Genomic DNA, 9,659 nt, shown 5'->3' on the forward strand with positions numbered 1-9,659 from the left:
TACCATGTGGCCACAAAGGAGCATTCCCCACGTAACTCAGTACCACCCATAACTGGAGCAACTGAATTACATTCTCTGCCATGGTTTCCACTACCTTTTGTTGCGCACTGAAATGACAAATGTTCTGCCCACTATCCTTCCCACACCTCCCACAGTGGCATTCTGCTGTCCAGCAAACCTACACAATATCCATCCTTATCAACCCCTGCTCCCAAATCCTTACCCCTTACCTAATGGTTCATACTCCTGTAATAGACCTAGATTCAAGACCTGTCCCATAAATCCTCCCACCACCACCACCTACTCCAGTCCGGTCATGAACATCACCTGTCCTACCAAAGGCAGGGCTACCTGCGAAACCAGTCATGTGATCTACAAGATAAGTTGCAACCAATGTGCTGTATTCTATGTGGGCATGACAACCAACAAGCTCTGTCCGCATGAATGGCCACCGACAAACTGTGTCCAAGAAACAAGTGGACCACCCTGTTGCTGAACACGACATCCTTCATTTCAATGACTGCTTCAGCTTTCCTGAATTGCTTAGATGGAAACTCTCACTGCAATACATCCTACATTCCTGTAACCCTCCTAGCCTCAACCGTTTTTAGTCACTATTCTTACCCGTCCAGACCCTTCCCTGCTCCCATTCCAGCACTACACAGCTGTCATTCCACAATCACACTCAGTCTTTTTATTTCTCCCCTTTTCCACTACTTCTGCCCCCCCCCCTCCCCCATGCCTTCCATCTAACCTCCAGCACTTTGCTGTCCACCAGCCCCAGCATACTATCCCTACCCCTCCCCATCTCCTCCTTACACCCACCCAGCTGCCACTCCCATCACACACTGGTGCTACTGCTTCCAGTGTAGTTTCAGTTGCCCGAGACTGCAGTCGTGTGTGTGCGTGTGTGTGTGTTTATCTTCTGTTGATTTAGTCCTTAATGGTCGAAAGCTTTATTTATTTGTGATAATCTTTTTGTTGTGCCTATCTGCGACTCAACATTTCCACTATATGGTAGGAAGCAACTTTCCTTTTCATAATGTGGTTCGGTTACATCTCGTGTATTATGCAGAAACACCTATCAGCAGTGACAGGACTAGACAGCAGCAGGATTGTGGCCTATCAAGAACATGTTTATCATTCTGTAACATTTCGATCATGTTGAATGGGATTCCATGAACATCATGTGAATACAAAATGGTCAGTTAAGGAGGACCACATTCGCTGCTGTGCAGCATCTTTACAACCCAATGCAACCAGCATCCGAGGAAAAATTATTTTGTTCCCTCAGTTATGCACTCTCATGCAGCCACATCATTTACCTTGAGTCAAACAATGACATTGTTCAAATACCCACACAGACAGCATGATCATGCATCGATTACTATATACTTAGTATAAGTAGTGTTGGGGCTTTCTTTTTTGTAGCGACTAGAAGAGGAGAGCCAATCCTCACGCACAAAAACAATAATACTGGGCGTAAGCTTGAAGTCACATCTTTTCCAACATGTACCAGCTCTGTGTACAGCGTCACAATAGACGTGTGAGGAGGCTCTGAGAGTGAACATTCCCAGTTTGCATTCGTCACTGTCATATAGAACAGCAACTTGTGTGGCAGTATGATGTGCCATCAGGTACTCAACACTATCATCTCTGGCTCAATAATCCGTAATTGGAAAGTGCCAATTACGTTTCTGAGATTTAAGGCTGGCACCCATGTTGTATCTTTAAAGTCTTTCAACAAGATAACATCTACATCTATGTTCTGCAAACCACCATGAGGTGCATAGCAGAGGGGTACGTCCCACTGTATCAGTTTATTACAGTTGCATTCACGTATGGAATGCAGGAAGAACGATTGATTGAATGTCTCATGCAATAATTATTCTAATCTTATCCTCAAGATCCCTATGTGAGTAATATATAGGGGGTTTTAGTATATGCATTGAGTAATCATTTAAAGCCAATTCTTGAAACTTTTAATAGACTTACTAGGGATAGTTTACATGTATCTTCACAAGTCTTCCAGTTCAGTTCGTTCAGTATCGCTGTGAAACTCCCCCATGGATTAAATAAACCTGTGACCATTCGTGCTGCCCTTCTCTGTATACCTTCAATATCCCGCTACTCCTATCTGGTACGCGTCCCATACAATTGAGCAATATTCTAGAACTGGTCGAACGACTGATTTGTAAGAAATCTCCTTAGTAAACTGATTGCACTTCCCAAATATTCTACCAACAAACCAAAGTCTACCACCTGCTTTACCCACAACTGAACCTAAGTGACCATTCCATTTCATTTAAGTGTTACACAAAAAGTATTCGTATGAGTTGGCAGATTCCAATAGTGACTGACGTTATAGTCATAGGACACTACATTTTTTTCATTTTGTGATGTGTACAATTTTACATTTCTAAACATTTAGAGGAAGCTGCCAATCTCTGCACCACATTGAAATCTTACCAAGACCTGACTGAATTATTATGCAGCTTCTTTCACACAGTACTTCGTTATAGATAACTGCATCATCTGCAAAAAGCCTGAGGTTACTAATAATATTGCCTGCAAGATCATTAATATAAAATATGAGCAGCAAGGGTTCCAACACACTTCTCTGAGGCACACCTGAAGTTACTGCTACATCTGATAATGACTTTCCACCCAAGATAACATTCTGTGTCCTTCCTAGCAAAAAGGCCTCAATCTAGACACAAATTTCACTTGATAGCCCACATAATCATACGTTTGACAATAAGTGTAGGCTTGGTATTGAGTCAAATGCTTTTTGGAAATCAAGAAATACAGCATCTACCAGATCCAAAGGTTTCAGTATATCGTGTGAGAAAAGTGCAACTTGGGTTTCACATGATTTATGTATTCAAAATCCATGCTGGCTGGCATTGAGGAGGTTGTTCTGTTCAAGATACCTCACATTATGTTTGATTTCAGAATATGGTCTAAGATTCTACAACAAATCAATATTTAGGATATTGAACATTAGTTTTGTGAATCACATCTACTACCCTTCTTGTAGACGGGTGTAACCTGAGCCTTTATCCACGAACTGTGCATGGTTTTTTGTTCAAGAGATCTATGATAGGTTATAGTTAGAAGAGGGGCAATGTCAGCCACAAATTCAGTATAGAATCTGACAGGGTTTCCACTGGGGCCTGGAGCTTAGTTCAGTTTTAATGATTTCAGCTATTTCTCAACACCACTGATACTATTACTTATTTCATTCATATTATCAGTGGTATGAGGATTAAAACTGGGCAATTCTCAGTTTTCCAATGGAAGGACTATTTCAAAGCAGAGTCAACCATTTCAGCTTTTGATTTGCTACCCTAAATTTCAGTTCCTGCCTCATTTTCTAAGGACTCTAATAGTCTTTCTATATGCCAGAATTTCTTTGGGTACTTTGAAAGATTACTTGACAGTGATCTGCTGCTAATAAGCCCAATTTGTCCAAGACGTCCTAACTTATCTCAATAGTGTGTTCAAGGTTTAACTGTGGATCAATTGGAAGCCTACTCCATTATTCTCCTGCTGTGCCTGGTATGGATGAATTACAGCATTTTACACAAGAATCAACAAACAACACAGTTTTGGGCAAGAATACTGCAATGTCACAGATATATCATTTCTGATGGATTTTATCAAATTTCCACTGACGATCTCATAAGAATAAAACATCTGCTGACATTCTATATGCCCTTGCTTTAATTTCCTGTGGCTACAGTAGTTCATTCCAATGTACTAATGAGGCCTCAATTAAAAAAAAACTACAGATTTGGGACCAAAGGCCAATTCCCTACTATACGAAGTTAACAAGTCCTAGACAAAGAGGGGGAGAGAGGGCAGTGATCTAAATTAGCATATTAGGAGAGACAGGTGAGCTGGTAATATTAATTTCATAGGTACAATCATGAAGCAGAACAGTATGAGATGTACAGTAAATCAAGTCTTAAATTAAAAAATATTGTGTTCGTACAGAAGAACGAAGCAAAATCTTACATGCCCAACAAATACTATTCATTGTGTGTGAGACAAGATAAGGATTTCAACAATGGCTTCACATATCTGACATTCCATTTCTCACCTAAGATTTTGTAATTACCATAGGGTTAAATTTATATACTGCTTTCCCCTTAACCCTCTTTAATTTTCATAGTAGCAAAACGTTAAAAATACATATGCACAAAAATCACGGCGCCTCGTGCACGAGACATGCACTTAAAAAGTGCAGCCTAGAGATTGGCAACCTCAATCACAAGCTCATTCACGCTGAACTTAGGAGAAGAAAACAAAGGGAAATGTGTAGCACGGCAGAACTCAAATTTTACCATATTCACAACATTCACAACTAATCAGTCAACTATTTATCGTATTCATAACACCTACGCATTTTCTGTTAGTTTATAGTACAACAGAAGTTCTTAATGAGACGTCTGTATTTTTATATACATGTTACGATCAAACCGCACAGTACCTGCCGTCTAATGGTTTTCGTTATACAGTCGTCTGTTAGCATAATTTCATAAACCAAATTCTCCTTAGACGCTTAAAATATCATAGTTTTTATGTGGTTTGGTAACTTCCTTTGTACATCTACGCCATTCACTCTACAATGAAGAACTATGGTTCTTGCATCAATGATAATAAAACCGCGAATTTCGAGGAACAAACTGCGAACACGTCTATATAACGAAGATCAAAACAAGATCTTTTATTGCACGCAAATGATCTAAATGATTCCTTCCACAACGTATACCATTCTGTCTTTGCTTTCAATGCCAATGGCAGTATATGAGTAAAACGTCAGCACAAAATTTATCTTATTTCATCAAACCGTATTTATAAAATTCATCATCAATTAAGAAAGCACACAAAACTGAAAACATTACCTGTATTTATAATTAAAATTTCCTTCATGGAACTGCTTCAAAAATTGTTTAAATTTCTTCTTAGTACTTTGCAGCGTGAGACGCGATTCACTAGCCTGATCATCACCGCCAAAATTATCCGAAAAAAATATACCGGGATCATCAAATCCTTCCATTTTCCAGTTCTCACACAACTCACACCGTTCTGATCACAACGCTCCCACTTCGGCAGCTTTGGCGGCAAAATTTTCCCGCCCAATCTACGCACAAAGGTACATATCTTTGGCAACCAGCATTTATTCCCGTACAAACGTAAAGATCTGTCTGCGCAAATGAATGCATAGAAAACGTCTGCGCAGAAAGATCGTTGCGTGCTACAGGAGATTTGTTGAGATATGACATGTGTTTAAACCTGGAAGTTGGGATTAGACGTTTGAGTGCGATTTCACAGATCTCTGGGTTCAAATCACATCAACCATTGTTCTTGGCTAAGCATTGCGCAGACAAGGTGGAGCGAATGGACAGGTGACTGCCGCACATCTGACTCTAAAACTAAGGCGTCTCTCGTGTGTGTGCGCACTGTGAATTTTAAAATGGCAGACACATGCCAGTGTTCTAGATAGTTCATTCCCGAATTTTCTTTATTAGAGTCATACATTTTTGTGGAAAATTAAAAGCAGCGAATACGGCGATATGGACAAGAAGGCAGCTGCTTACAATTCTTTAACAAAGAAAGTAAGAGCGCGTGACCCTACAGCGAACAAGGAAACAGTACATAATAAAAAAAAATATTCGTTACGGACTGTTTACGGAAAAAAGCAAAGCAGCGAAATCTATTCGATCTGGTGCCAGGGGATTCACTCAGTACTGTCCTATACCATAATCTAACATCAGTTGTGACAGGGTAGCAACAAAAAGTAGGCTTTATTTGTTCTAAACAACAGTAAACTCAAACTATTGCGTTACCAGTAAGCTAATAATAGAAGACTTTGGAACAAGATACATACTTGTTATTAAACTTCCACTTATTATTATACTTCGCTTACTTCCTAATATCATTTGCGGTTCATAACAAGAGCGATTTAGCGGTAACTGTAGGATTCACTACCACAAGTAAAAATTTCCAGATGTACAATGATCCCTGACTAGAGTTCTAGAATCGAATTTTCTATTCTAGTGCAAAAGTTGCTGGTAGACTTCAGGCAGGGAACCGAAAATCTCGACTTCTAAGAATATACTGTGTCTAAAACACATACAAAACTATAAAAATATGATCTATAACTTGCAGAACTGAATCAAAGTACTTTAATTGTCTTCATCGAATCATCCTTCAGAATACCGTAAATAGCTCGTATGTGTCAGGTATGATTTCAGTCAATGCTTGTTTTGAAATTTCAGTAGCAAATTCTAGGTCCTTGTAGCTCCTGTTGCCAGGAATCTTAACATCACCTCAATCATTCGTGTGAAGAAATTGCTCTTCTCACACAAGGTTCCTTTCGTATTATACTAGGAGTTATGGGCACCAAGAGATAATTATATGTTTCTAAATCCATCCTAAAATAATTAAGCCAGTCTACGAATTCACCCTGCAATTCCCGAAGTAAATTTATGTGCGAAAACTGCATTTGCTTAATCAACCACTATGTACATAATTATTAACTGTCTTTCTCTTTCTAACATTTTGTTTCCTATTTGTTTTTTTTTTCTTTTTTTAACACAAGTTGAGAATTATCTCCATTTTTAAATAAATGAAGTAAACTTGGATGTTACAGTATGAGAAGAGGTCGCTTGTCACTGAAATTTCTTTTCTACACCTACAGAAGGAGGGCGAGCACTAGATTCGAACATGCGTAATGTGAACATACCACATTTGCAGTGATCTGCATGCATAGTTATCTGCACACACAGATCTTTGAGCGACGACATGCCATACAAACTTCCAGCGAGAATGGGAAACTGCAAATCCATAGAAAATAGAAATCATTTGGGAGTAATAGGGTACTTAAAACAACAAACACAAATCACCATAATGGGTACAGAGACAGTTTGTAATTAATCATTGTGCAGGAATAGCTCACTGTTGGCTATGGTGCAGTAAATTAGCTCTTTATCCTCGTTCTGTGTTTGTGGGATATAAAAAAAAACTGTTTCAAAGACGAATAAATATCTATTTTGTCTTAAGAATAAATACTAATTTTTATGAAAGTCATTGTGTCACCAAGTTGTCACTGATAAAACATGTACCAGCAGGACATTTTTTTTTAAATTTATTTATACATTCCATACCATTGCGAGTTTCCAAAAATATGAACTACTAGATGTGAAAAACACCTAAATTAAACTATTAATGTGTAAACAAAAACACCTGTTTTGGAGTATACAAAGATTAATGTTGTGTACTGCTTTTGTTCTCGAATTTTATAAGTTACAATTGTGACTCAAAGGTAACACCAAATATACATGAAGAAGAATCTCAATTCTTCATAAGACTCACTGCAATGATTTTTCATTTGTTTGCACTTAATATTTAATGTACTTGATATTTTACCCACCGTATTATTTGTCTGAATTTTTGCAAGTAGAGTACAAATACTCGCTATCATGTCAAAATCCCTGTTTACTTGAACTGAGTGAGTTAGGCTTATCTTGGTGATTGTGGCACCTAATACGAAAAATAACGTTTACCTTTTCTGAAGACCAGTTCACACTGGTTGTCATGGCACAATCACGTCACATAACAGTACCATCATGCCAGGCTGCATTCACACTGTCCATCACGTCAAGTCACAATAACCTATAGTTCACAAGACTTGGTGCAAATGCGACATCATTTTGACCCAGAAGTATCAGTGTAAGATCCAAAGAAATGCCCTCCAGAGATGAGAGTATAACAAGTCACGTGTTTAAGTGCTGACGCAATCGTAACACAGTGCCAGAGCTTTAATCACTCTTAAAAACCACTGTAGCTCACATAATATTAGGCTCAGAAAGCTGGTTATGACCTGATTTTGACAGAAATGAGAGCTTTGAACAAGATTAAGCATAAACCAACAGGATAGGGAAATGTATACAGGGTGTTATAAAAAGGTACAGCCAATCTTTCAGGAAACATTCATCACACACAGTGAAAGAAAATATGTTATGTGGACATGTGTCCGCAAACGCTTACTTTCCATGTTAGAGCTCATTTTATTACTTCTATTCAAATCACATTAATCATGGAATGGAAACACACAGCAACAGAACGTACCAGCGTGACTTCAAACACTTTGTTACAGGAAATGTTCAAAATGTCCTCCATTAGCGAGGATACATGCATCCACCCTCCGTCGCATGGAATCCCTGATGCACTGATGCAGCTCTGGAGAATGGCGTATTGTATCAAAGCCGTCCACAATACGAGCACGAAGAGTCTCTACATTTGGTACCAGGGTTGCGTACACAAGAGCTTTTAAATGACCCCGTAAATGAAAGTCAAGAGGGTTGAGGTCAGGAGAGCGTGGAGGCCATGGAATTGGTCCACCTCTACCAATACATCGGTCACCAAATCTGCTGTTGAGAACCTTCGACTGAAATGTGCGGGAGCTCCATCGTGTGTGAACCACATGTTGTGTCGTACTAGTAAAGGCACATGTTCTAGCAGGACAGGTAGAGTATCCCACTTGAAATCATGATAATGTGCTCCATTGAGCGTAGGTGGAAGAACATGGGGCCCAATCAAGACATCACCAACAATGCCTGCCCAAACGTTCACAGAAAATCTGTGTTGATGACGTGATTGCACAATTGCGTGCGGATTCTCGTCAGCCCACACATGTTGATTGTGAAAATTTACAATTTGATCACGTTGGAATGAAGCCTTATCCGTAAAGAGATCATTTGCACTGAAATGAGGATTGACACATTGTTGGATGAACCATTCGCAGAAGTGTACACCTGGAGGCCAATCAGCTGCTGATAGTGCCTGCATACGCTGTACATGGTACAGAAACAACTGGTTCTCCCGTAGCACTCTCCATACAGTGACGTGGTCAACATTACCTTGTACAGTAGCAACTTCTCTGACGCTGACTTTAGGGTTATCGTCAACTGCACGAAGAATTGCCTAGTCCATTTTAGGTGTCCTCGTCGTTCTACGTCTTCCCCAGTCGCGAGTCATAGGCTGGAATGTTTTGTGCTTCCTAAGACGCCAATCAATTGCTTCGAACGTCTTCCTGTCGGGACACCTTCGTTCTGGCAATCTGTCTCGATACAAACGTACCGTGCCACGGCTATTGCCCGGTGCTAATCTATACATCAAATGGGCATCTGCCAATTCCGCTCAAATGGCCCTGAGCACTATGCGACTTAACTTCTGAGGACATCAGTCGCCTAGAACTTAGAACTAATTAAACCTAACTAACCTAAGGACATCACACACATCCATGCCCGAGGCAGGATTCGAACCTGCGACTGTAGCGGTAGCCCGGTTCCAGACTGTAGCGCCTAGAACCACACGGCCACTCCGGCCGGCTGCCAACTCCGCATTTGTAGACATTGCACTGACTGCAAAACCACGTTCGTGATGAACACTAACCTGTTGATGCTACGTACTGACGTGTTTGATGCTAGTACTGTAGAGCAATGAGTCACATGTCAACACAAACACCGAAGTCAACATTACCTTCCTTCAATTGGGCCAACTGGCGGTGAATCGATGAAGTACAGTACATACTGACGAAACTAAAATGAGCTGTAACATGGAAATTAAGCATTTCCGGACACATGTCC

At 39.9% G+C, this 9,659-nt stretch overlaps 1 protein-coding gene across 2 annotated transcripts in view; it reads right to left on the minus strand.

The window, feature by feature from the left end:
- Positions 1–5,145, minus strand: part of LOC126181739 (DNA replication licensing factor mcm5) — a 101,121-nt gene extending 95,976 nt beyond the window's left edge. Inside the window, exon 1 of one of the 2 annotated variants that reach the window (XM_049924794.1) lies at positions 4,911–5,145. In XM_049924794.1, the coding sequence (XP_049780751.1) occupies positions 4,911–5,065 (155 nt within the window). In that variant the 5' untranslated portion in view covers positions 5,066–5,145. Of the gene's footprint in view, positions 1–4,495; positions 4,640–4,910 lie in introns of those variants that run through there. The other variant, XM_049924795.1, reaches the window with a different exon arrangement.
- Positions 5,146–9,659: the final 4,514 nt, after the last annotated feature.

Source organism: Schistocerca cancellata, chromosome 1 (assembly GCF_023864275.1).
Source record: "Schistocerca cancellata isolate TAMUIC-IGC-003103 chromosome 1, iqSchCanc2.1, whole genome shotgun sequence".
Lineage (NCBI taxonomy): Eukaryota > Metazoa > Arthropoda > Insecta > Orthoptera > Acrididae > Schistocerca > Schistocerca cancellata.